The 26,888-nt window shown below is 43.1% G+C and overlaps 2 protein-coding genes across 5 annotated transcripts in view; both read left to right on the top strand.

Annotated features, from left to right (window-relative positions):
- Positions 1-7,455, top strand: part of INPP5B (inositol polyphosphate-5-phosphatase B) — a 46,059-nt gene extending 38,604 nt beyond the window's left edge. For all 3 annotated transcript variants that reach the window (XM_090269149.1, XM_090269151.1, XM_090269150.1), the window contains 7 exons: positions 823-985; positions 1,809-2,044; positions 3,120-3,233; positions 4,444-4,537; positions 4,829-4,956; positions 6,236-6,347; positions 6,594-7,455. In XM_090269149.1, the coding sequence (XP_090125275.1) occupies positions 823-985; positions 1,809-2,044; positions 3,120-3,233; positions 4,444-4,537; positions 4,829-4,956; positions 6,236-6,347; positions 6,594-6,703 (957 nt within the window). In that variant the 3' untranslated portion in view covers positions 6,704-7,455. The remainder of the gene's footprint in view (positions 1-822; positions 986-1,808; positions 2,045-3,119; positions 3,234-4,443; positions 4,538-4,828; positions 4,957-6,235; positions 6,348-6,593) is intronic.
- Positions 7,456-8,539: 1,084 nt separating this feature from the next.
- The window catches only part of MTF1 (metal regulatory transcription factor 1), a 40,882-nt gene continuing 22,533 nt past the window's right edge, over positions 8,540-26,888 (top strand). For both annotated transcript variants that reach the window (XM_090269144.1, XM_090269143.1), the window contains exons 1-2: positions 8,540-8,600; positions 10,164-10,625. In XM_090269144.1, the coding sequence (XP_090125270.1) occupies positions 10,218-10,625 (408 nt within the window). In that variant the 5' untranslated portion in view covers positions 8,540-8,600; positions 10,164-10,217. The remainder of the gene's footprint in view (positions 8,601-10,163; positions 10,626-26,888) is intronic.

Here is a 26,888-nt window from a genome sequence, read left to right as displayed (position 1 = left end):
AGTCTTTCTTGATAGGCTGCTTCTAGGCAAAGTGAGGCTGATGACGCTAGCTGAGAAGAGAGGGGCTGTTGGTTTAGATTATATTCATCTCCTGACCTTCTAAACCAGAAGCCTTTAACCTTTTGTGGCTCATAGATTTCACCCACACATGGGCCATCTATGAGTTAAATAATGGCATAGGTGATCCAAAATGGGTTTTGTTTGATTTTAGTAAGATTGGTGAGTGTTCTTTCATTGTGTTTGTCTTCCTACTGATGCTTTGCTTTGAAATTAAATTGAGTCTGAAGTTCTTGGGTGTGCATGAGCTGATGGTAGGGAAGGCAGTAGAGAAAAGCAGTGGGCAGTGGGAGAAGTGGAGTTAGGGCTAACAGTTTTTCATTAAAGAGCCACAGCATAGATCACTCAGAATGGACAATACCAAAAAGTCAATCAAATGAAGATTTGTGCTGAGAGTATTTTTAATATATTAGATGTCCAGCTACTTGGAAGGATAAGCTTGGTCTTCATGTTTGGCGTGGAATTGGTGAAGGGTGTTTTGGAAATGGTTTTTGGGTATACAAGATGTAAACTTTGGTTACTTCAGGAAATTTATTTATAAAACAACGTGAGTTTTTTGAGTTTTGGGGTTTCTGGGTTAAACATAGACAACTGGTCTTTAGTGGTAGTCGTAGCCTCGCAGGTAAATACTTAGAGCAGAAACATGATTTGAAAGAGGTGGTTCTTCATTTTATTTCCAGAAAGGGCAAGGATTTCCCAGTTGGGTGTCTGGACAGTTTGCCAAGAAGAGGGCACTGGTCTGACAGGTCCCGGGCTTGTTCCCAGTTCTGTTTTCAGGATGTGAAGTACATGCAATTGCAAGTGGAATCCTTTACAATTCATAATGGACAAGTACCCTGTCAGTTTGAATTCATCAACAAGCCTGATGAAGAGTCTTACTGTAAGCAGTGGCTGAATGTCAACCCCAGCAGAGGGTTCCTCCTGCCTGGTAAGGCCTCTGTTTCCAGGTTCCTGGTTACTAGTTTGGGGGACACTCTACCCTATCTTTGCTCATTTTCTAGATATAATTTTTTTGTTTGTTTGTTTCTAAGTGTTTTGTTGTTTGCCTGTAACTTTTTAAAAGTCCTGTGGATTAATCACCCATAAATAAAATATAAAATAGTGAGGAGCATGAGTTCTGCTTCAGGAGCATTCTCAGTCATGTATTGGTTCCATAATTTCACAGAAAGAGAAAACCTGAGATTGTTGTGATTCAGGAGCTCCTGTTAAAAGAAACATTTCACACACTGCCTCACCATAATCAGCCCCCAGGTATCTGCTCTTGTGGGGAAAAACAATGTGGTGGTAATCCAAAAATTATACCTGGCCCTGTAACTTGTCCTTTGCATTCCACGTTGTGCTGTGTGGCAGAGGAATTAAGCCTGTTTTGTGGACAATTTGTAGGCTGATAGTTTCATTATATTTTCTACTGGATCAGGTGTCTTCATCTGACCTTGCTCAGGGCAAGCTCTTTGATCCATGCCTTCTTAGTATATTAATGATTTCTAGTTTGAGCTCTGCTACTTAGAACTTGAATTTCGTAGCAGTTGCCTGTTCACATGCTTTTGGTTGTTTCCATATTTCCACTTGGACTATGAACTCAGTTCATGTGTCTCCTGAGTGCTGAGCACGTAAATACTTGTTGGTTGACTCTTATTTCCTCTTATTTTCTTTCCGTAGCCCTTTAGTCCTGACTCTTTTCCCTCCATCTGCATTCCCCCTTTTCTCTTGGCCTCCCACCAGCCAACGTTACTTTTTAAATCTTTTTTCAGATTCTTCCATTGAGATTGAACTGGAGCTATTTGTAAATAAGACCATGGCTACAAAGCTCAACTCGGGTGAAGACAAAATTGAGGACATTCTCGTTTTGCACTTGGACAGGGGGAAAGATTACTTTTTGTCTGTGTCTGGGAACTACTTGCCCAGCTGTTTCGGAGCTCCCATCCATACATTGTGTTACATGAGGGAGCCAATCTTGGACCTGCCTCTTGAAACTATTAGAGAGCTGGTGAGTTATATGCCACAAGAAAACATCTAGTACTGTGTAGCCACCAAGCCAGTCAGACAACATAGTCCTATGCCTACCTTCCCAGGGACCTGAGAATTCTTCAGCCTCCCTAGAGCTGGCTTACTGTGTCAGTTACATATCGCTGTGTAACAAACCACCCTGAAACTGTAATGGTTGAAAGCAACAAGTTATTGCTTCTCCTGACTCTGTGAGTTTCCCATGTTATCTCTTTTGCTGGTCTTGCTTAGGCTCATTTGTGAAGTTGTAATCAGATGGTGGCAGATGTTGAAGCCAGCCAAGATTCCAGGGGCAGCAAGAGACTCCACCACTTGATGGGGAAAGCTGCAAAATATTGTAGCCATGCTTTTCAGTCATTCATATGTAGTGCATTAGAGAAACTCAGCCATGGGTATGGTGGTAATGAAGGTTCCCTGGCCCTTGATCTTTTGTTTTTTTGTTTTTTTTTTTTTTTGGTTTTAATCATCACTTGGTAGTATATCATCCCAAACTAAATTTTCTGAGATATCAGAGGCTCCTATGGAGACAATTCTAATACAAGGGGACTAATTTGGAGCAGCTTTATGGTAATACATATGCTCCTGCCACCCATGCATTTTTTATTTAGGTACTCTTGAACACCATCCTCTCCACTATATAGATAAAAACAGAGGCCTCATAGGGAGAGTGACTTGTCACAGGTAACATGGCAAGTTAACGGTGGACGTTGGATTCAGGTTTTGGACTCCCAGATCTGTGCTCTTTTTTTCACTGGGCCACACTGTCTTTTTAGTTCTGACAGTGAAATGTCATAGGCACGTTTTTTTCCCCAAGAAGTTGATGCATATTTCACCGGATGCATTAACACTTCTTGCTATAATCCACTTCCAATTCTCAAAAATCACCTTTGTACTTTGTGCCGCCTGATTTCATTTTTGACTGTGGAATGTTTGCTTAGGGGCATTGAGATGCTTCCCTCCTTCCATGGGTTCCTTGTCCCCACTTCGTGCATTGTCCTGAAGCCAGCCTGGCGCCAGTTCCATTGGTGGGGCTTCTTATGCTTTTTACTTCTTTTCAGACTCTGAGGCCACTCTGGACTGAAGATGATAGCAACCAGTCGGAAGAACCCCTGAAAATCCCCAAAGAGCTCTGGATGATGGTTGATTACCTGTACCGAAATGCTGTCCAACAGGTGGGTGATGGTTGTGCAGTCAGACCTGACTGAGGCCAGGCTGCCTTGAGAAACGGCATCAGTCCCAGCAACTTCTGGCGTAAGAAGCTTTTACTCCAGAGAGCCTGTGGAAAGCTGTTCTTCCCTCAGGGAGTGAATGAGGGATAACTAGGTTCATGTTTCATGCCTTTGTGAGAGGGTGATATTACAGAGAGCACTTGATGACCCCCAGGGGAAACAGCCTTGCCTAGGATGGCCCTCCCAGCACAGTTTGTTCCCTCCTCTGGCCTCTGGGGTCGCCCAGGTAGAAAGCCATCTGGAGACTTCTCCGGCTCTTAGCCTTTTATCCTTTTGAGGAACTTTTCTGAGCTTCTGGGAATGGGAGGGACTAACTTGTCAAGCCAGACAGAGGCAGGAGACCAGATGGAATTCCCAGGCCATGAGTCAGGAGGTCTGATTTCTAGAGTGACTTAGGCAAGTTTCCTGAGATCAGATTGGCCAGTTTCACTGATTCATTTATATAGGTCCCAGGGAGACAGAGCAACATATATCCTTATGATATTCTCTTTTCACTTTTTTCCTTCACATTTATAATGTTAGAATGCTCCAAACCATGTCCTAAGTGTTTTACAGCATCGTCTCATTTAATTCTCAGAAAGGTTAAATAACTTGGTCAAGGTCCTAGAGCTGATAGATGGGCAGGATTGGAACTGGAATCCAGTGAGTCTGGCTATAGAAGTCACATTTTGGCATTATGTCATTTTATAAAATAAATGACTATGAAGTCCCCTAGCACTACTGGAAAGACCTTTATTGCCATAATCTAGTTTTCATAAAGCACTGAGCTGTCTTAGTTTTCTTCATCTTAGAAATGATATCATTCCTTCAGAGGTTTCTTTTTCTGCTTAATCCCTCTATAATACTTCAGGAAACATAGCTACTTTTAAGTTTTCCCTTATATTGGATCTTACTGTTGTGTATAGTATGCCCTACCCATAGTTTTATAATAGATGTCTTATCAGTCTAAAGACCTATTGTGGGAGCATACGTGGGAAGGCCTGCAAGATGAATTAGCCACACCAGCCTAAATAAGATTGTCTCCCAGGGTGACTCAAAGGCTTCACTACACTGCTTCTATTTGTTCTTTGCAGGCAGTTATATTTCTAGGTCAGGAAATCATTGCTGATTTTCTGAGAATATAATTACTTTGTGACTTTCTTCCCTTTCACAGGAAGATCTATTTCAACAGCCAGGCCTGCGGTCAGAATTTGAGCAAATCAGGGACTGTTTGGATACTGGAATGATTGATACTCTCGATATCTGTTGTATCCTTTGTGTCTGTATGTGTGTGTGTGTAAGAGAGGTGAGTAAAAGGAAAGAATAATATTTTAAGGCTCAAAACGAGATATTGTGTCCTGAGCTATCATGTTTTTCTTACTTAAAGTTTGCATAGAGAAAATTTTACAACTTTAAGCAGACATTATAGTAGGGGCTCAGGAGGGCCCAACTAAGCTGACCACCAGCTTGGCCCCGTCATGCTATCAGGCAGGCAGCACTTTCGGCATGTGCTTGCCATGGGCAGCAGCGTCACCTGTTCCTTAACGATGGGCCAAAAGCCATTAGCAATCATTCTGTAGCTGAAGCCTTGCTGCTGTTCCTGGAGAGCCTGCCAGAGCCCGTCATCTGTTACAGCGCCTACCATAACTGTTTGGAGTGTTCTGGCAACTACACAGCAAGTAAGCAGGTGAGAGGAAGCATTGAGTATCAGCATACGCATGTTGTAGCCCCCAGGCTCTGTGGGGCCTGAAGGAAAAGAATGGTCACAGCCCGTCATGTGCATTGTCTTAGAAACTCAGCTCCTGTATCCTTTCCAAACCTGTTTTTCCTCTTGTGTCCTTTTCTTTCAGTGGCATCATGCTTAATTGCAGTGACTCAACCCAGAAACTTAAGTCATTTCTGACTCCTCTGCTTCTCACCTCCCACATGCCCAGTTCACCTTGATCTATCACCCATCTTTTTTCTTCCACTTTTGTTCCACTTTCCTTGGTTCAAGGCCTTGCATTCAGGCGCTTCTTCTGCTGAGGTTTGTTTTGTATACTGCCATTAGATTGTGTTCTAAAGCTCTCATCAGGTTACTGTTGGTCAAAGATCATACTTGGCTTTCCATTGCCAATTAATGATCTTAAATATTCAGGACTTTCTATGATCTACTCTACTTGCTCACGTATATAACAGGCCATAGCAGAATCATCTAGAAAACCTAATATTACAGATCCTAGAGCCTCAACCCCCCCCCCCCCCCGCCCCATCCACAGAATCAAAATCTCTTTTGGAATATATTTGTACATCTTCCTAACTGATTCTGATACGCAGATAAGCTGGAGTACTCATTGAATTCTAGCCTGATCCTGTCCAGGCTTAGCACCTGTTCAGTTATGCTCCTGCCAACAGTGACTTCTCACAATGTGTTCTATCTTACCTCACTCTTTTCCTTCTCTTCCCTTTACACTTTCTTTTGCCCTAAAAGCCCTAGTCCTTACCTCTGCAAGTTCAATCTTGTCTTATATTAAAGACCCAACTAAAATGTCTTCTGTCCCCTTAAGTCAGCGGTTCTCAACCTGTGGGTCGCGACCCCTTTGGGGGTCGAATGACCCTTTCACAGGGGTCACCTAAGACCATCAGAAAACACATATATAATTACATATTGTTTTTGTGATTAATTACTATGCTTTAGTTATGGTTGGGGATCACCACAACATGAGGAACTGTATTAAAGGGTCGCGGCATTAGAAAGGTTGAGAACCACTGCCTTAAGTCTTTGGAGAGCACTTAAAATTCATGTAGCACTTGATCTTGATCTGTGCTTCTCTTTTGGCACTTGTGCCAAATGGTAAGTAATCAAGGTTTTCTGTGCACAGTTTTACTAATGTACTTGGATCGTGTACTCAGTTCCTGGAATATAGCAGACACTTGATAAATATTTGAATGAATGAAAAAACAAATCTCAATTCTTCCTCTTTCAGGTCATTTCTACTCTCCCCACATTCCACAAAAATGTCTTCTACTACTTGATGGCATTTTTGCAAGAATTGCTGAAAAATTCAAAAGAAAATCATTTGGATCATAATATTCTAGGTGAGCAGCCCAGTGTCTGTGGAAAGCATCTCTGCAAACTGAGAGACCCATTATGAGAAATGTGGTTGAGGAAGGTCTTAAATCCACTGTAATAAAACTAAAATCTCAAACTTGGGGTACAGCTTACCCTGAAATAGTTTTTAAAGCAGAAAATTTGCTTTTGGGCACCCTTCCCCACTCCTAATAACACAAAGAATTAGTACCTTCTTTTGCTGAATCATTTGTTTTCTGTATTTTTTCATGCAGCTAGCATATTTGGCAGCTTACTGCTTCGAAACCCAGCTGGTCACCAAAAGCTTGAAATGGCAGAGAAGAAGAAGGCTCAAGAATTTGTTCACCAGTTCCTCTGCAACTGACCCTGAGCTTCTCTGTCCCTTCTCCTATTTCACCTCAGGCAGCCAATTTCCAGCCCCACCTGTTTCAGTTCCAGAGTGGCCTTAAAAGGCTGTGAGGCCACTTGAAAGCCAGAGTGGCAACAGCTTGTTTCCTGAGCCCAGGCCATTTCCCCCTGCTATGGCTGTCATACTCAGTGCTGCTGTGAGTTGTGAGGACTTGAGGAGAAATCCACCACAATAAAACTGACACTCACTGTTCAACTTTAGTTAACTTAACACAGATAGATATCTATTTTTTTAAAAAATTTTAGAAATGTTTAAATAACTGTACTTCCTGTGCTCACTCAGCTTGCCTCCAGGGTATAGTCAAAGCCTTCCCTTGTAGCCTGGGCTGAGCTCCCCACGATCAGATATTTGAACACACTTTGGAACTGAAGAAAGAATGAGTTGGACAGCAAGAATGCAAGTGGCAGCTGCTGGATAAACAGGCCACAGCCACCTCAGACATGTCCAGCACTCTAAGGACCTGTGTATACATGCATCTGCAGACCCTATCCCCTTTCTTACTCAGGTGTGGCAGAACAATCCTGGGGCTGGCCACTCAGCCTCTGAGGTCAAAACAGTGGCTTGAAAATGAAAATACTGAAGAAATTGGGGTTCTGGTTAAACAAGTGGGATTTTTTGGCGGTCAGCAAGTCCTCCAAACTGTATATGATGCATCCCCTCTCTCATATGTGTAATATATTTTAATGATAAATGTATTTTTAACAGTGGTTGTTTGTATGTTTTTATCTCAAGAGATGGCAGCTCTCTGGAGCTGAACCTTTGCAGCTTAACCATTGGGGCAGCTTGTCAGGGGCCAAAGAGATATTTGCCTGGCGTATGGTGGATAGAGTCACTATTCACAGTTTTCAATTAAGAGATGGTACAGGCATGGCCTGAACCCCTTGATCCCTAATTTACACAGTGTCGGGGGGTTGTTGCACTTTGAATATTCCATAGTAGGTTAGGGGAAAAGCAGGCGGTGGCTGGGAGGTTCTAACAGCTAGATCTTCCAGGGATTTATAAAAGACATGAGTCTAATGAAAGCACCATCAAAATCGTTTCTTGGGGCCCGGAACACCACTACTCAAAAGAAATGTAAAGGTGTAATTTACAATAGTTACCGGCCAGTGGGATGACAATGTGAACGGTTAAAGAAAGGGAATGGCCAGTAGGTGGCGTGCACTGGGTCCGGCGCGAGTCCTCTTCGGAGCAGACAATCGGCAGGGGAGATCAGTTTGGACAGACAGCTGGGCAGGAATGGGAGGAAACTGCACTTATGAGAGCGTATGAGACGGGCAAGAGGCGGAGGCGAGTTCTGGCTGGGCTTGGGATACTCCCTAGTCCTGCCGCTTGGGTTCAGTTTTCCTTTCTCGGACCCTCCTGCCTATATGTTAACTCCGATGGGTGATGAGGGGAAGCTGGGGCCACAGAGAAATGGCGGGAGGGTCCCAGCCTGACTTTGGATGACTGTGGTCCTTTCCGTTGCGGTTGTTGCTCAGCTGCCATTGCGAAGGAGGGCAGCCGAAGCCGGACCGAGCCTATTTTGGACTAATTCAGGGTTTCGATCCCCTTTCCGTGTCGCGCCGACTCCCAGAAGGCGACAGACGCGACATGCGCTTGCCTGCGCCGGGTTTAACTAACCGCCCGTCTACGTCTCCGAGGGCCCAGTCCCTCCCGCTCGCCAATTGGAGGCTCGAACTCAGCCCCTACACCCTCTAAACCAACCAGAAGCACCAGGGAGAGGCGGAACCGGTATCACCTCCTTCCTCCGGAAAGCGGAAGCGGAAGTGACGTTTGGGGAAGGTGGGGGCAATCATGGTGCCGCTGGGGAGGGGAGAAGCTGCCGCTGCCGCCGTTGCCGGGAGCCGCGGAGGTAAAAGGCGAAAATAGACACGTCCTGGGCTGGGGACTTCCCTTGGGGCGCGGGACTTAGGCTCCCTCCTGAAGCATTTCCCGGTAGAGACCGCAGTCTGGTCACCATAGGGACCCCACCCCTCCTCCGTTTCCATGGGAATGGGTATCCAGTCCCCCTCCCCTGTTTCCATGGAGACCCGGACGGACCCTGCCCCTCTTCGCTTGCTGGGAGCCCCCCAGCCTGTCTGCCGATATTTCTGTGTAGCCCAGGCTGGGAACTGTCCCAGGCATGTTCTTTTCCCAGCCTCCTCTCAGGAGTTCTCTGTTTGTACTCCTCGTTTGCCATCCTCAAACCTCCTGGTCTTGCTTGTTTCGGACAGTTGGTCTCCACGTTGCCGCGGATTGTGCCTGGGCAGCCCAGGGAGGGCCCGGGTGCTCCTCTCCTCACAGACGCAGCGAAATGTGCATCTCCCGGGTTGCGTAAGCCAGAGCAAGGGGTCGGGAGGGTTCTTCCCAGATCCGATCCCTTGGCCTGTCTGTGGTAACCATCTCTCCGTCTAGCCGCCCCACTACGTAGAACGTTCACTTTCTAGTGCGGAGCAGGAGGGAAAGATACAATGCAAACCCAAGCTGAAAACTAAGAGTGATGTGGTTCTTTTTAAATTCTCTGTTCTGCCTGCCAAACCCACATTTGTAGAACCTCGGTGTTGGCAGGTAAATGAATCCATACTCCAAAACAAGAAAGCTTCAAATGTATTTTTCCCAAGAGGGCATGTCTTCCCAAGGGAGTGTATCTGTAGGTCTTTCATTCATTTAGCTGACTTCTGAAGTCCTAGGGCCAGTGTACTGTCCTAGGGACACTAGAAACAAAAATAAGACTCATCATTCTCTCACTGCAGAGAGCACACTGTAAGTGTGGCTTCTGCTGGAGACCAGATTGTTTTAGGAGATAAACAGATAAAATGGTTTTCATTAGATATGCCTGATTAGGGATCAGCTCCTCTACTCAGAAGCTCAAACATCTGTTCTGGGAAGGAGAAATGAATTCACACTTGTTTCCTTTACTATTGCTTTGATGTACATTCTCTCTTTCATTCTGCCTAAGAACTTTGAGAGAACAGGAGTTACCAGTCCCACCTTAGGCATAATAAAAATGAGGCACAGAAAATTTCCCCAAGTAATAAGTGGCAAAGATGGAATTTGTAGGCAGGTGACCCTGCCTTCCAAATTCTGCTCCTTCCACTGTAGACTGTACTGCTTTTAAGATCTATAGCATCTCAGACTTGTTGCCCCTTGATCCCCTGTAATTATTTTAACCAGCCTTCAAATTGTTTGGCAGTAAAGCACATTTGGAAGGTCTTGTGAACTGCTATTTATTACTTCAATTTTTTAAAAAGGCATTACTTTAAAAATGACTTAATGGTTTCAAAGTAAAACTTAAAAAGTTTTTATTCCCAGAGAAGACGAATTTTTATTTACTTTGACCTGCTCTTGAAATGAGAGAAAAAAATAGCCCTGTCGTCACTGAGAAGGTCCCAAGGTCCTGTGGGATGGCTCTAACTCTGGCTTTGTTCTATTGCAGACAGGTCATTACCTTTCCATTATTTCTCACAATTGGGCTGAGCACAATTGAACCATGGGGGAACACAGTCCAGACAACAACATCATCTACTTTGAGGCAGAGGAAGATGACCTGACCCCCGATGACAAGATGCTCAGGTTTGTGGATAGAAACGGACTGGTGCCTTCCTCATCTGGAACTGTTTATGATAGGACAACTGTTCTTATTGAGCAGGACCCGGGCACTTTGGAGGATGAAGATGACGATGGACAGTGTGGAGAACACTTGCCTTTTCTAGTGGGGGGTGAAGAGGGCTTTCATCTTATAGATCATGAAGCAATGTCCCAGGGTTATGTGCAACACATTATCTCACCAGATCAGATTCATTTAACAATAAACCCTGGTTCCACGCCCATGCCAAGAAATATCGAAGGTGCAACCCTCACTCTGCAGTCGGAATGTCCAGAAACGAAACGTAAAGAAGTAAGTAAAGCAGCGGGTGAGGGCTCAGTTTGGCTGGGATGTCGTTACACAGCTCGTTGGCAATTTTAGCTGGCGATGTAACGGAGTCCCTGGAATTAGGACCTACAATAACATTGCTTGTCAATAATACATATGCTTTACATTTTGTTGTGACTGCTTTCTGGAATTTTTCATTCATAAGGCTACATAGAAATTTGGACAAACTAAATTATTACTTTCCATATTTTCCTACCCCAGTCTTAAGTAAAATAGAAATTTCACTAAGGTCAGTTTATATTTCTGATTCTGAAATGACTAGATTTGGCTTATCTCTGGGATGTATGTAAATAATTTGTTTTGGAGATGAGTATCTCTTGGAATATGCTTTTTTTAGTGAATGTTTAATGAGTAATAAAGGCTAGCTTTCCTTACTAAGAAACTCAGGCAAGAGATACTATGAGAGCAGATTATCTAAAATAAGTTTTCATGCTTATATTTAGCTAATGTGAGTAAGGTAATGCATGTCACAATGCTTTGAAAACAAAACTGTAAAGCATTATACTAGTAGTGATTATTAGAATAAAAGATGTGGTTTAAAGGTAGTAATATACATTATCCAGGAGCTAATTGAAAGTCAACTAGAAAAATGTTGTAAATCACTTGGCAGTTGTATGCCAGGGACTAAATGTAAAATGTTACCAGACAGACATAGGGTAAATTGGCAAAATAGTTTTTTCTTGTAATTAAAGGCTTAAAACAGGAATTTTATTACTCATGGCATATGGCTTTTCCTGTGCTAGCCTTAGGATCTCAGAGCTGGAAGAAGCCCTGAAGAGACCATCCTGTCCTACCTCCCTACCCTATGCCGGGATCTCTATAGCGTCTCTGACATCAGTTCATCTGGTCTCTGCTTGAACACTTCCAGAATGATGAGAACATAGTGTCCCACAGCTCAGCCTAATAGATTTGTTGGCCAGCTCTGATTGTTAGAAAGCTTTTACTTGTATAGAGCCAAAATCTGCCTTCCTGGAGTTGCTGCCCACTCTTTCTAGTTCTGCCTTCCTGAACAACAGCAAGTTAAACCTTCCTCTTGTGGGACAACCCATCAGATACTTAAAGATAGTAGGTTTCTCTTCATCTTCTTCTGTACAGGCTAAACACCTCCATTTATTTAAATATCCCTCCTGTTTTTCATCAGCCTAGTCGTCTTTGATTGTATGAATTCCAGTTTTCCAGCTACCTCTTAAAACTCATAACTAAGAACAATCTCACAAGTGTAAGTCAACTAGCGCTGAACACTGTGTGACTCTTATCTCTTAATCTGGACACTGTACTACAATTACTATATAGTCTTTATTTTATTAGCCATGGCATCATACTCTCAGCTTGTACTTGGAAACTTCCAGAATAGTGGTCCTTAATTCAGACAATTCTGTCCCCAGGGGACGTTTGGCTATGTCTGGAGACATTTTTGGTTGTCATATGGGGGAAGTTCTACTGGAGTCTGTGGGTAGAGGCCAAAGATTCAGTTAAACGTTCTGTAGTGCACAGGACAGCCTCCTACAGAAAAGTATGTGGCCCAAAATGTCAATTTGCCATGTTCCAATAAAACCTTATTTAGTCTGACTGATGTGGCTCAGTGGATTGAGTGCTACCCTGCAATCCAAAAGGTCACCAATTCAATTCCCAGTCAGGGCACATGCCTGGGTTGTGGGCTGGATCCCCAGTTGGGAGCGTGAGAGAGATAGCTGATCTCTTCCCCTCCCTTCCACTCTCTCTTAAAATAAATAAATAAAATCTTTCTTTTTTTTTTTTTTAACTGTATTTACAAGATAGGCAGTGAGCTGGATTTGGCCCACTGGCTGTAACGTGCCTACCCCTGGACTAGAACACTAGGTATAGACGATAAAGATGTAAAGAGAGTCGAGATCCAACAGGGAAGGCAGTGATAGCATGCTAAGGGGTTTGGACTGTGTTCTGGAACTAGTGGGAAACCATTGAAAGGTCTGAGCCAAGGAGTGATGTGGTTCAAGTAGCCTTTTAGAAAGATTGCTCTGGTAGAAGTGGTACCTTGATTGCCCAGTTAGGAGACAGTTGTAGTTTAGGTTTTGGGTTTCATTTGAGTCTGATGATGAATAGTGGCTTTACATGTGGGAAAAATCCAGAGCTTTTCTTGAAGTATAAGAGAACTTGGTATGTTATTAGAGTGTGAAGAAGAAGCCATAAATTGGGTATGATTCAAAGGATTCATTCAGTTTTCCAAGTGTGTTGAGTTTCTCCTGTCTTAGCACAGAGCCCACACAGATGATTGAAAGAACTTCAAGTAGGTAACGAGCTAAGTGATTGGAGTCAACTGTGATAGGTACTTTAACAGAGGCATATTCATAATGCTGCGTGCATGCTGAGGAGAAGGCAACTGACTGCTGCCCCCCTCACCCTCTGGGAATGGTGATTCCATAACAGAAATCAAGAAGACAAGAAGAGGAGAAGGTCTGGTGGGGAAAGTGATGAGTTTGGTTGGAGCACGTTGAATGTGTAGTCCTTGGAGGAAAGTGAAGTGAGCAAGTTGAGAAGCCCATTGGAACTGTGAATCTGAAGTTGAGAAAATGGCCTGGGATTAGAATTGTGGATCTATGAAGGGGCAGGAGTTCAAACTGTCAGCAGTTTACTCAAGGGAGAAGTAAGAGTTGACCTGAAATATTAAGGGTGAGAAAGAGAAAGAGAAACCATGGATCATGTAAAGAGATGGGTGGAATACAGTGTGGTGGAAGCTGAGGGAAGGGGGTTTCGAGACGTGTGAATATTTCTCTGTGACCCTGGAGAGGAATTGAAGGACCCAAGAGAAGCCATTGGTTCTTATCTGTGCAGCTGATCATGTCATGAATGAGAAGACTTTTCAGTAGAGCTCTGGGGCTGAAGCCAGATTTTGAGTGATGGAGAATCTAGTAGGTGGAAAGGAAACAGGCGGCAGGAAGTGTCAAATTGTCAAGTTTTTTTCTCTTTCTTTTTCTTTTTCTTTTTTAAAAATATATGGTAGTTGGAGGAAGAAGAGTGATAAGACAGTATTAACTCAAAGGGATTGAATCATTTTTTAGCACAGAAAATCTGAACCTAGCTTTGGGCCAATATTAATAATCACTAGTGAAAGTGTTTCAAGAGCAAATGTTAGGGAAAGCTGAGTTAAATCAGGACAGGGGTTTGTTTATTACAGGGTTTCTCAGAACTTTGATGTGCGAATAACAAAGAAGGAAGGAAAGGCAGAATTCTCCAGGTGTTTTGAACTTGGGAAACCACTTTTTATTCTCATTTTCAGGGTGTTTTGTGGAACACATTTTAGGATATGCTGATGCAGGCAGAAGAGGATGTGATAGGGAAGGAATGATTATGTAATCAGTGATATTAGCTGTCCCTTTCCAACTTTGTACTCCTTGCAAGCCCGATTTACCATTCATGTCTCCAGGTTGTGATGATCATGTTGAGTAGGAAAAGGTCAATGGTACTGTGAGCACCTTGTTCAGTCTCTTGTGGATTGAGCTTGGTGGACTTTCCTCCCACCACATTTTTTTCATTCTATCCATGGGAGTGACACAAAGATTCTATAAACTTTTTGAAATTCTTAGGTGTGTAGTTAGTTGAGAAAAGCAGCAGTGAATTTTAGTCTTAAAATATTGCTGAATGAGTAGGCATTCAGGAGACTTGCCTTCCTGAAGCACCATCTTACCTTAGCTTTTGCTTTACCAGTGATTTTATTTTATTTTTTGGCATTTAAATCCATTTAATTGGGTTGGGGAGGCCAATGTTTATGACCGTTTGATTACTCCTGCCCCCCTCTTATTTTAAATAAGAGAAAGTTTATTTAGAAAATCATAGAGATAGGAGAAATGAGCTGTTGAAGAAATGGGCTCAGGAAACAAGTTAAAGAGGCAAAGGAAAGGGCCCTTGGAGCTTAGGGGAGAGAAAGGTAAAATGGTAACACTCCTGGGGGTGCATAAAAGGGGAGAGAAAGGTACAGGTATGCCCCCTCCTCTCTTTTTTTAAACTTAGTCTTTTTCTCCATCTCCATTCCCAGGTGTTATTCTTGAGAAATCGAGTCATTTGAAAACTAGTTAGTCTTCTTGGCTTCTTTTAAGCAGCTTATTTTCTGAGTCAGATTTTAGCCTGAATTTCCTCTTTACCCCTGATTGTTCTATTGCTTTCTACAGCGTGTGGTTGGCTTACCTGCTGCATAACAACTTTTCTGTCAAGATCGACCTGTTAACAATGGACCCATATATAATTGTGGTTCCATGAGATTGTAATGGAGCGGAAAACTTCTTATTATCTGGTGACGTCCTCGCCATGGCTGCATCATAGCCGTGGTAACATCTTAGAGCAGTGCATTACTCACGTGTTGGTGGTGTAGCTGGAGTAAACAGACCAGCACTGTCGGTTTAAAAGCGTAGCACATACAATGGACGTACAGTACGTAGTGCTTGATAATGATCATAAACAATGATGTTACTGGTTTATGTATTTCCTATACCACTATACTATACTTTCTATTGTTATTGTAGAGTGCTTTCTACTAAAAAAAAAAAAAGGGAAGTTTGCTGTAGAGCATTGTGCTGCGTTAGGCTGGCGGCAGCCTCACATCTCATGTTTACCTGGTATCTCAGTTACATCACTTCCTCTTGCACTTGATTTACTATCGTGTTGTTTTGCACAGAAACATGCTACCTAGGCTTGTAGCCTAGGAGTAACAGGCTGCACTATCTAGCTTAAGTGTGCAGTAGGCTAGAACCATCTAGGTTTGTGTGTGTGCACCTTGTGACATTTGCCAACAAAGAAATCGCCTAAGGACGCATTTCTCAGAATGTATCCCTGTCATTCAGTGGCACATGATGGTACCTCATCGTTTTTTCCTTGTGCCTGCCTTGTGCAAAAAGAAACCAACCAGAACCTTGCTACAGATACTGTCTTTTCCTTCCATAGGGACCCTGATCATTCTGACTAATTTCATGTATCTTATTCTCGTACTTGCTGTTTTACTACTGCCTACCTGTTGATTTGGTAGCTTTGAAAATTTCCCAATCAAATATGGTCATTCTGCTCAAGATTAGCGTTCTTAAGAGTTGCTACTTTAATGTCTTTCTACTCCAGGTTTCTACGTTGTGTTTCTTTTAGTCGGCCCTTGCAGTCCGTGGTTTCCCGTTCTTGCCTCTGTGCCCTTCCTGAGAACCTGCCAGGACTGTTTAGTTACCTCTGTTCAGCCATCTCTCTTTGAAACACATTGGTGATAATAATGTACACCCCACCTGTCGTAGCACTGTACTTCCCAGCCTCGCCACGCCTGTGGCTAACTGACTTTGTCACTTTTCTGCTGAATATTTGGCCAAGAAGTATGAAGAAAGCCAGCAATCATATACTAAATATGTTCTTCATGTACCAAAGTATTTCACTGCATTGATTGAGAAAGAATATCCTTTTCTACCAAGAAGCACATTTACAGTGATGTTTTATGAATTAGGCTGCTTGCTATATTGGTTAGTGACAAGAGGAGACTTACTATCTTTAGCGTGACAAATTTTAAGTACGAGAGTAAGGGGAAAATTCGTCTTCAGTTTTTTGCAGCCTTTTTGCAATGGGTCCTTTGGGAGACCTGCTTCCGATCTCAATCCTCATTATCAGTTCTTAGGCCGTGGAATGATCTACTCAAACAAACCAGGATGGCCCTGACTTTCCTGGGGGGACTGCCCACTTCCAGTCTTTGCATATTATCATTATGTTTCTTCATAAGTTCCTCCTGAACTCCTACGGAATTGTCATTCAGAACTAATGCTGACAGAGACTGTTTTTGCTTGAAATTTTAGTGTTAAGGATTCATTCACTCTTACTGCAAACTTTTACTTACTGAGCGTCTACTTTTGTCAGACATCAGGAGAGAAATAGTTCCTGAGCTGAGGGCTTGGAATCCAGTCTGGAGACTGTTAGAAGCTGTATGTGCAAGGTTCTGTTGCATTTTCCATTTACCTCCAGATGAAGCTGTTGTAGCCACCCCCTGCATGCCTGCATGTGTGTTACGTACCTCTCCATGGCCATCAGCATTTCCCTCACCTAGATTTGCTGGTCTGGAAAAGGGACAAGAGTCGTTGTCCAAAATGGTGCTGTAGGAATAACAGGCCTCAAATTTCCATTTGATACAGGCTGTACCTGTTCTGTATTGCTAAAATTTTGCTATTGTAGAACTGTGGAGAAAACTCATATTTTCATGTCTTCCTCTTATTTAAACCAAGCTTATTCTTTTTTTTATTTTCAAAGAGATTTTATTTATTTATATTTAGAGAGACTGGAAGGGAGGGGAAAGAGAGGGAGAGAAACATCAATGTGTGGTTGCCTCTCGCACACCCTCAACTGGGGACCTGGCCCACAACCCAGGCATGTACCCTTACTGGGAATCGAACCAGTGACCCTCTGTTCCTGTTTTAGTTTTTTGTTTAGTTTCTCTTTGTTTTTTTAAGATTCATTTGTTGATAGTTCTGAATTTGTTATTTTACTATTCATAGTTTTGATCTTTTTCTTAAACGTGTCTCTTTAACATTTCATATCATAATGGCTTGGTGTTGATGAATTCCCTTAGCTTTACCTTGTCTGGGAAGCACTTTTTCTGCCCTTCCATTCTAAATGATAGCTTTGCTGAATAGAGTAATCTTGACTGTAGGTCCTTGCTTTTCATTACTTTGAATACTTCTTGCCAGTCCCTTCTTGCCTGCAAAGTTTTTTTTGAGAAATCAGCTGACAGTCTTATAGGAACTCCTTTGTAGGTGACTCTTCTTTTCTCTTGCTGCTTTTAAGATTCTCTCTTTATTTTTAACCTTTGACATGTTACTTAGGATGTGTCTTGGTGTGGTCCTCTTTGGGTCTAGCTTGTTTGGGACTCTCTGTGCTTCCTGGACTTGTATGTCTATTTCCTTCACCAAATTAGGAAAGTTTTCCTTCATTATTTTTTCACGTAAGTTTTCAATGTCTTGCTCTTTCTCTTCTTCTTGTGGCAGCGCTATGATTTGGATGTTGGTACATTTAAAGTTGTCCCAGAGGTTCCTAAGCCTCTCCTTGTTTTTTTTCAATTCTTGTTTCTTAATTCTGTACTGGTTGACTGTTTATTTCTTCCTTATGTTTCAAATCATTGATGTGCCCCTGCTTCCTTCCCTTCACCATTGGTTTTGTGTGGATTTTTCTTCATTTCACTTAGCTTAGCCTTCACTTCTTCCCTTATGTGTTTGCCATACTCAAGCATGTCTCTCCAGTCTGTGAGCATCATTATCACCAGTGTTTTGAACTTTGCATCTGTTAGGTTGACTATCTCCTCCTCACTTAGTTCTCCCTCTGGAGCCTTGATCTGCTTCCTCTCTTGGGCCATATTTCTCTTTCTCCTGAGCTTGAGAGCCTCCTGTGTCTTAGGTAGAGCTGTTGCATCTGTTACATTGTAAGAGGTGGAGCCTTAGGTATTCGTCAGTGTGGGGTGACCCATTTCACCACATTGTGGTGCTGTATTTGGGGGAGGTCTGAGAGGTAACAGTGCCACTTGGTAAGCACTCACCTCTTTTCCAGTCATTGCACCTGCTTCCTGTATGTAATTGGCATCCCTCTAGCTGTTGTCCTGGTGATGGTTCCCAGAGTGGGTACATTCTAGGACTGGGGGGACCCTCTAAATGGACTCTTCTCAGAGACCGACAGTCTCTTGCGCCATCTCAACCCCCACTGGTTTTCACAGGCAGAAGCAATGAGTTTTTATTTTCCTAGTGCTGGAACTGTGACCATGAGCTGCGTGGTCTGGCCTGGAACTGGGATCGCCCCTGAGGTTTCCCTTCCAGCTTTTATAATGTGTGACTGCTGGTTCCACTGGCTAACTGCAGCTACTGCCTTGCTGCCACCACTACACCATGTTCTTTCCACACCGGCTCCCTGTCTCCACCCCTCCCACCTGTCTGGATGAGTATTACTTCTTATATCTTTGTTTGTGCAACTTACATGCAGTTGGATTTTCTGGTAGTTCTGGTCGTTTTTCATTTTGAGGTAGATGTAATCCTTATGGTTGTGAAAGGAGGCAAAGTGTGTCTACCTACGCCGCCATCTTGGCCGGAAGATCTTCTGTTACAACTTTTATAAAATTGAAATAAAAATATTTCATTACATTTTGTGAAGATGAAATAAGATTTATTCATATATAAATATACAACCCTCTAAGCATAAAACACTTAGCATAATATCTGGTGTGTCGTAGTTGTTCAGTAAATGTTCATTTACTTCTCTTTCTTGAAGGCCAACATGGTTCTTGAAGGAGGTACAGAGGTAATCTCCCCAGTTTAAGAAGAGTTTACAGTGGTCTTTATTAGTAACTCTTAGGGAAGCATTTCTTCTTAAAATAAGGTTATAAATTGTGGTTGGGTTCCAGGACAGCCCACAAAAGTCCAGGTAACTCCTAATTAGATCAGCTGTCATATTAATGCCACTGCTAAATGTGAACCACGACTTATAACCACATGTTAAAATGAGAACAGGGTTGGAGTCCTACTGCAGTGGTTCTGTGAACACTAGCCCTTGCCACAGGTAATCTTCTGCTCACCTACTCGGCTCCCTTTGACGTCCTTAGCACCAGACCACTGAAAGTTACTTCCATGGTGGGCAGTTGGGGCAGTCGGCACAGCTGAGGATCTTCGAGCTAAACAATGAGGACTCTTTAACATGATGGCGGTTGCAGTGGTAAGAGGGTGTGCCAGCCAGCATCTGTTGAGTGCCCTGTTCTAGTCACTGTGTCAGAAGTTTTAATATAATTTTGTATTTAAGTTTCATAGCAATCTTATAAAGTAAGTACTGTTGACCCTCATTTTACAGAAGAAAAAACAGGCTTAGGAACATTCCATTAACAAGTGGTAGAACTGGGATTTGAACTGAGGATTTTCTGGATGCCAAAGCCTATGCTTTTCTTTCCTAACACACTATTTTTGCAAAGATGGGGAGAATGGAACACTGAGACCTGATCGCTGTGAAAAGAGCTGAGAAACGAGGGGCAGCAGGCTGCCGTTGGTTTGGTAAGGATAAAAGGTTGAGGAGTGGGAACAGCTGTATGAGTTTAGCTCTGGTGATGGGCAGTGGAAGGCCTGGTGAAGAAATGAGATCGGTTCGTAGTAGTTCCTCTGCCTCTCCTTCAAGCTCTGTGGTTGCACATTATGAGTAGAAGAAATGAGATCAGTGCCAGCATAGGAACAGAGTTGGTATTAGGGAGAGGGAAGGGGAAGTCCCTAGTGATGGGGAGGAAAGGGCAGCTCCTACAGCCACAGCATCCCATCCAGTCATTTATCTGTAAGAGTGCTCACATGCTAGGTCTCAGAATCAGAGGCTCCCATTCCTAGTACGGGGCTCTTAATGTGTGTAGAGTCTAATCCTCTCAGACTCATTTCTGTTTCCTCTAGCAGAAACCCAGCCTTTTTTTTTTTTTTCCTGAATTTTTAAAAGCTTTTGTTTCCTGGAGTTCCAGGGTTTAATTTTCTCATTTTTGTTTATTTCATTCACCTTTTCTTTCCTGCTTCTGTTAACAAGGCAGTCGTTGTTGTTAAATATTTCTCTGTTCTCGAACTACTTTGAACACTTGTGAAGCAGCATCAGTTCTCTGAAAGCTCAGGCTTCCTTCCCATCACTAGCTTTAGACCCCATCCTCAGTGAGCCTAACCTGGACTCTCTCCAGGCTCCTTATGAGTCACCTCTCCCTCAAGATCTTTGAATTTAACTTGGACATAACCTCCTTTAAGAAGTTTTTCTTGGTCATTCCCAAGTCTAAGTTGAATGCTTTTTCTCTACAGTTCTCTTTATTTTTTTTTTTTAATTTTTTTATTTTGGTTTTTCAATTACAGTTGTCCCCTTTTCCCCCAATTTCTCTCCCCCACCCAACCCACCCCCTTACAGTTCTCTATATTTTGACATCCATTATCAGCACAACTTCTTGTACCATTTTGCTCTTACCTTTTATTTGTTTGGTTCTCCTCTTCACTTTGAGTTCCTAGCACCTGGACAGTATATTCCCTGGAACATAATTTTTTTGAATGCATGCAGACATGATAAACCTTAATTGTATTTAAATGTACCACATGCTGCAATACCTCCTCCATGTAACCAGAAAAACTTACATTGTTTTGTTTTCAACTTCCTGTTCTGATCCAGTTTGAGAAGTTTAGTTTTTACTTTTTGTGAAATCTGGTGCTGTTTAAAATGATTCTGCAAGGTAGAATAGCGACTTCCACTTACTGGCTTCCTCCAAATGGGGTGAGAGATTACTTGTTTATTTAGTATATTATGAGGGAGCAGGCATTTGCTTTTGATAGCCATCTCTCCCACCTCTGTTTTATTTATTTATTTCCTTATTTATAATCCTCACCCCAGGATATGTTCATTGATCCCAGAGAGAGAGAGAGGAAGGGAGAGAGAGAAACATCAATGTGTGAGAGAAACATGGATCAGCTGCCTCCTGTACATGCCCCGACCAGGAATTGAACCTACAACCTAGGTATGTGCCCTGACCGGGAATCAAACCCACAACTTTTTGGTGTGTGGGACGATGCTCCAACCAACTGAGCCACCCGGCCAGGGCTCTCCCACTTTTAAATACAAGTATCTCCCTAGTCTGTGTCCTCTCCTAACTCTCTCTCCTATCTCTCTCTTCTCAGCCAAGTTTCTTGAAGGAGTGGTTATATTCATTATCTCCAGCTCCTTGCTTTTCCCTGACTTCTCAGCCCATTACATTCTTGTTTCTGTTCCTCCAATGAAGCTAGTCTTACTGGGGCAATTATGACTTTGTGAGTTGGCCAAATCCAAGAAATGCTTTATCAGTTATCTCTGCTACACATTTGACCTAGTTACCAACCTCCTGAAACTCTGTTCCTTTGTCACTTGTAGTCCTTGTTACGACTTTCCTCAGCATTAAGTCCTCCTGGTTTTATTTTGTTCATTTGTTTAGTCATTTATTCCTTCATTCAACAAATATGAATTGAGTGCTACTTCTCCGCAAGGCTAGTCCCTGAGGCTGTGGCAGTGACCAAGACAGACATGACAGACGTGGTTCCTGTTCTCATGGAACCTATAGTCCAAATGGAGAGTAGCCATTCATTCATTTAACTAAAGAAATACTTATGTAGTGCTTCCTGTTTTTTAGCTACTGCTGTGCCTAGCAGCTAAATAGATAATGATATAAATTGTTTAATTATGAAATTATTTAATCTTAATGGTATTGTGTGCTTTAAAGAAATAGATGAAGCTATAAGAACCTGTAATAAGAATACCTACTCTAGTGTGCAGTGGGAATAGGAGTCAGGAAAGATTTCCTTGAGGAAGGAACATTTATTTGAAGCTTGAATTGGCCAAATAAAAATCCTGGATTGGAGTAGGTGTTGGAAGGGCAGGGAGACAGGGTGGGATAATTAATTATTGATTACACTGCTACCTATAAAGTTATCAACTGCTGCAGCATCTTAAAAATGAAATTCTGCTCTTATTCGTCCTTCTCACAAGCTCTGTGATTGAGATATGCAGACTTCTTTATTGCAGCACTCACAGTCCTAGTTCTCCTTCCTGGTCAGTGATTATGTTGAAATCTCTATCTGGCAGCACCAAAGAGATTTTTAGTCTTTATGGGAAATCAGGATATGTGTGTGAAAAGATAATTAACAATGTTAACTAAGTGTCCGATGAGAGGTATAGTTAAATATTAGAATTCAGAAAAGGGCACTGTCACTTAGACATAGAATTATTATGGAGGGTCTTGGAGGCAGGCAGTGAAGCTTGAATTGAAGAAGGAGACTCAGAAAAGCAGAGAAGAAAGGAACCAGGCATTTCCGGTAAAGAAAAAGGAGAAAGCAAAGGCAGGCAAGTGGAAATTCAGTGTTTCATTTAGGGAAGGGAGTACTGCTGCCTGGAGGCCTAGACAGAGCCTGTACTGGAGTGATGTGATGGAAGACGGAAGAGGACCTGGGGAGGACCTGGAATATCAGGCTGAGGAAATGGGACTTTACCATCTGAGTAGAGCAATGGCATGTGTAGAACACTGTTTTAGAATAAATCTGGCAATGAGTGGCTTCAAAACTAGGCACTGAGACGGGAGCGTGCCAGGACTGCTGGGCCAATAATTAAGTTCAACAGATGTTTATGGAGCACCTCCCGTGTGGCAGTTGGGAAGGGTCAGGAATGAATCAGTGAGAAAGCACTTGCCTGAGAATCCAAAGGTTTGAGCAAGATCATAATGCAGGTTGGACAGATGAGAGAGGAGTGGCAGGAGAGAAGGGAGGGTCAGGGCCGCTCCTTTCCCCACGCCGACTGGTTTTAGGGGTTGACAAACTATGGCCCACAGGCCAGATCCATCCAGATGCCTGTTTTTGTAGAATGGTTTTTACATTTTAAAATGATTTTTTTAATATAAAAATAAGAATATTTCATGATATGAAACTGATGAAATTCAAATTTCATTGCCTATAAATAGTGTTTTTTTGAGCACGGCCTTGTTTGTCCACGCATGTGTTGTCTATGGCCACTTTCATACAGGGCAGCAGAGCTGAGTAGTTGTAACAGAGACCGCATGGCCCACAAAGCCTAAAATATTTACTGTTTGGCTCTTCATAGGAACATTGTTCACCCTTGAGTCACAACCATCCTTATCTCACTCCTCCGTTCTCTGAAACTCAGTGTCTCTCTTCCTACCTGAAGCTTCCCTCTACTGGGCTTTCACCCTTCTCTTCTTTATGGTGCCTCCCTAGATCCTCGGCTTCTCTTTCTTCCAGGACCTTTCTTCTCCCAAATATTCTCAAGATGTGTCCTACACAAAAAACAAGAACAAAACCACTTCATTAACTCAGTCCATTTTTCTGCTGCTCTTCCTCTCTGGTCTCTACCTCCACTTCGCCCAGACTTCTGACCCCAGCAGTTCATTTAAACCAATCTTGCTAAGTCATTAGTGAATTTCTAGCTACCGGATCTGGTAGTTTCCCCAGTCCTTATCTTCCTTGTTTTCGCTGACATTTAACATTTTTAAACTTATTTTTATTTTAATTTAAAAACAAACTTTTTCCCTCGCCCAAGGACATTTTCATTTGCTTTTTTAGAGAGAGAGAGGGAGAGAGAGAGGGAGAGAGGAAGGGGGAGAGAGAGAAACACTAATGTGAGAGAAGCATTGATTGGTTGCCTTCATATGCACCCAGACTGGGAATCCATGCTGGGACCGGGGATCATTTGCGTCTGGACTGGGGGTCGCACGTGCCTGTGCCCAGACCGGGGATGAACCCGCAGCCTAGGCCTGTGCCCCAACTGGGGATCGATCCTGCAACCCTTCGGGTGTGGGACGCCACTCCAACCACTTGAACCACACCGATCAGGCTTATTTATTTTTTAGACATTTAACATTTTGATCATTCTCTTTTCCCGGAGACCCTTTTTCTTTTTTTTTTTTTTCCCAACTCCCCCGGCGCCCAGCCCGGTTTCCGGGGGTCGGGACCGCGGCATCCCCTGCGGCTACCGGGAAGAGGCCCGTTCGAGAGTCTCCCAGGCCACTGTCCCGCTGCAGACACAGGTGCACCGGGCCGTCCCCAAACCTTGTCCGACGTCGCCCGGCACCTGTCCCACTCTCAGCGGCAGGACCAGTGCTCACCTCGTTCCGGGGGCCCACAGCTGGTCCCCACGCCTATGGACCCAGCTCCCGCCACCGTCTCCGCCCGGGCCACAGCCGCAGCCACCGCCCACTTTCGGTTTCCTCTCACTTCAGAGACCCTTTTTCTATAGGCATCTGTGACATCGGTCTCCTTTGCTTCTCTGCCTGTTTCCCCAGCCCTTTCTCCCACTCACCCATCAATGCCTTCTTTTCTTTTACCAGTGCCTTTAGCATTGATGACTTTCACAGGTCTAGCCTTTGTCCTCCTATAAAAGCTAATATTTTATTGAGTTCTTACTATATGGCAGTCACTATATTTAAATGCTTTACACAAACTATCCGTAATTCTTAAAACAACCCTAAAAAGATAGATTTTTGTTTCCTCGTAAGTGAGTTTTCCCAAGGTTACACGTAAGTAGCAGCTGGGGCTACTGTGCTGTGCAGGTAAAGTCAGCTATTATCTGTGTACCCAAGACTCCTGCCACAGACTTTTTTCCCAGCTTCCAGCCTGTGTGCCTGACTGGCTGCTAGACATTTCCATCTGCAAGTCCTAGCAGCATCTCCAAACCCAACTCATCATCTCTCCCCCAGTCCCGATCCAGCCCCAGATTGGTAGTGTGACCATCTCTCTAGTCATCCAGGCCATAATCTTGGGGCTGATCTCGACTTTGTCTCTCCCCAGCCCCTTCTACTCCTCAGCACCCAGCTGTCACTACAGCCTGTCATCAGCCCCCCCCCCCCCGCTTTAATTTCTCTGGAATTCATCTCTCATATTGTTCACTATTACTTCCTTAGTTCAGACTCTTTTCTTCTCTGTCCTGGACTGTTCTTCTCTTAATCTATCCCTTCTACTCCAGTCTGTCCTCCACAAGGACACCAGAATGATCTCTCTTAAACCCCGGATCTGATTATGTCGCTGTTCTAGTTAAAACCTGTTGATTGCTCCCCATTGTCCTATTTCTCTACTCCATAGCCTAACTAAGGAGACTTTGCCTTGTTTTTCTAGATTCTTCTTCCAGTTGCTCACATACTGCAGATGTGTTTGTGGTTCACTGTCCCAGCAAACTCATTCTTCTCTCCCTGCATTTCCCAAGGTATTGCCTCTTTCTGGAATGTCCTTCTTCCCAGTTTGAGGAACATCTTTCCAGTTTGACCCTAAAAAAATAGGCTTTAACAGGGTAAGCGAAAAAACACCCTCAGTTCCGAGAGAATACCTCTGTCTTTGAGCATTCACTGATTTCTGGTCTTTCTGAGAAGGGGTAGGTTTCCATTTTTATGCTGGCAAGCACCTTGGGCATGTATTTGTTGTCAGGCTCAACACAGTGTATAATAATTTGTACACATACCCCTCCTTAATACTGGCATTCCTTAAAAGCAGAGATTTTGGTCTCGTTCACTTTTTTTTAATCTGTGGTATCTAGGTTGCTTTGGAGAAGGATTGGGATTAAAGGCTGAAGATGTTTGCTAGGCCCTGGGCCAGGAAGCTCAGTTGGTTAGAGCACTGTCCCAATACACCAAGGTTGCATGTTTGATCCCCAGTCGCAGCACATACAAGAAGCAGCCGTTGAATGCGTAAATAAGTGGAACAACAAATCAATGCTTCTCTCTCTCCTCCTCCTTTTCTCTTTTTCTAAAATAAACAAAAGATGTTTGCTAAAACTGAAGAGAATTTACAAAGTATTTTCACAAATATTTTATCGTCTTTTGTTCCAGTCAGAAGCACCGTGAGACTGTCAGGGCAGGCATTAATCTTTACGTTGTAGAAATAAAGAACCCGCAGCTCAGAGAAGTGAAGTGACTTGCTCAAAGTCTTGAACATGAGTGCCAGAATTCAGTCTTCTCTCACCGAGTCTGATGCTGCTTCCTCTGCATCGGTGTAGAGACGGGGAAGGTTTGGGCGGTGAGAGAGCAGTTTTGGAATAAACCTACATGTAGAGGTTAAAGGAAAGGAGTGGCTCAGAGAAGAGAAGGAGCCCCAGGGAGTTACTGTGCGGTGAAGGACAGGTTTTCAGAAGAAGTGGGCATCGTCCATGAGATACTTTTGCAAATAAGGAAGCAAAGTGGAGACGGTGAAAGAATTTGGCCACCAGGAAGTTCAAGAGAATAATATCATACAGGGAAGCAAGGGATACGTAGTCATTGAGGGAAATGGAGGCACAAGTGATAACCGCCCTTTCAATAAGTTTGGTGGTGAAAGGAAACCCAGAGGCTGGCAATCTGAGAGATGTCATACTCAAAAAAATTCATGATACATTATTTTCATTGTGTAGACTTGAAAACTATGCAGTGGAAACTATGCTAGTATATACCTGCTAATTAATATGTATGACTGAACATATCAATTTTAGGATGTGTTAGACTCAGTTTAACATTAGTCAGTTTCAGTCAAGATATAGTGCCATAGGGCAGGATGTTTGACTTAAAATGAAGTCAAAATTGTGTTTGAATATAGGTAACTGTAAGAGTATATACCCTCCTTTAGAGGATAGATGTTACTAATGTCTGAAAAGACTCTTCTTATATTCACTTAGAATATTCACCTACCTAAAAGCTTATGTGTTCTCCGTTACTCATCATTTGTTGTCCAGGTATGATTTGATCAACAGGTAGAGATCCCCACG

This window comes from Furipterus horrens, unplaced genomic scaffold, assembly GCF_987537825.1.
Source record: "Furipterus horrens unplaced genomic scaffold, mFurHor1.1.pri manual_scaffold_3, whole genome shotgun sequence".
Classification (NCBI taxonomy): domain Eukaryota; kingdom Metazoa; phylum Chordata; class Mammalia; order Chiroptera; family Furipteridae; genus Furipterus; species Furipterus horrens.
This window is presented reverse-complemented; position numbering and strand designations above follow the sequence as displayed.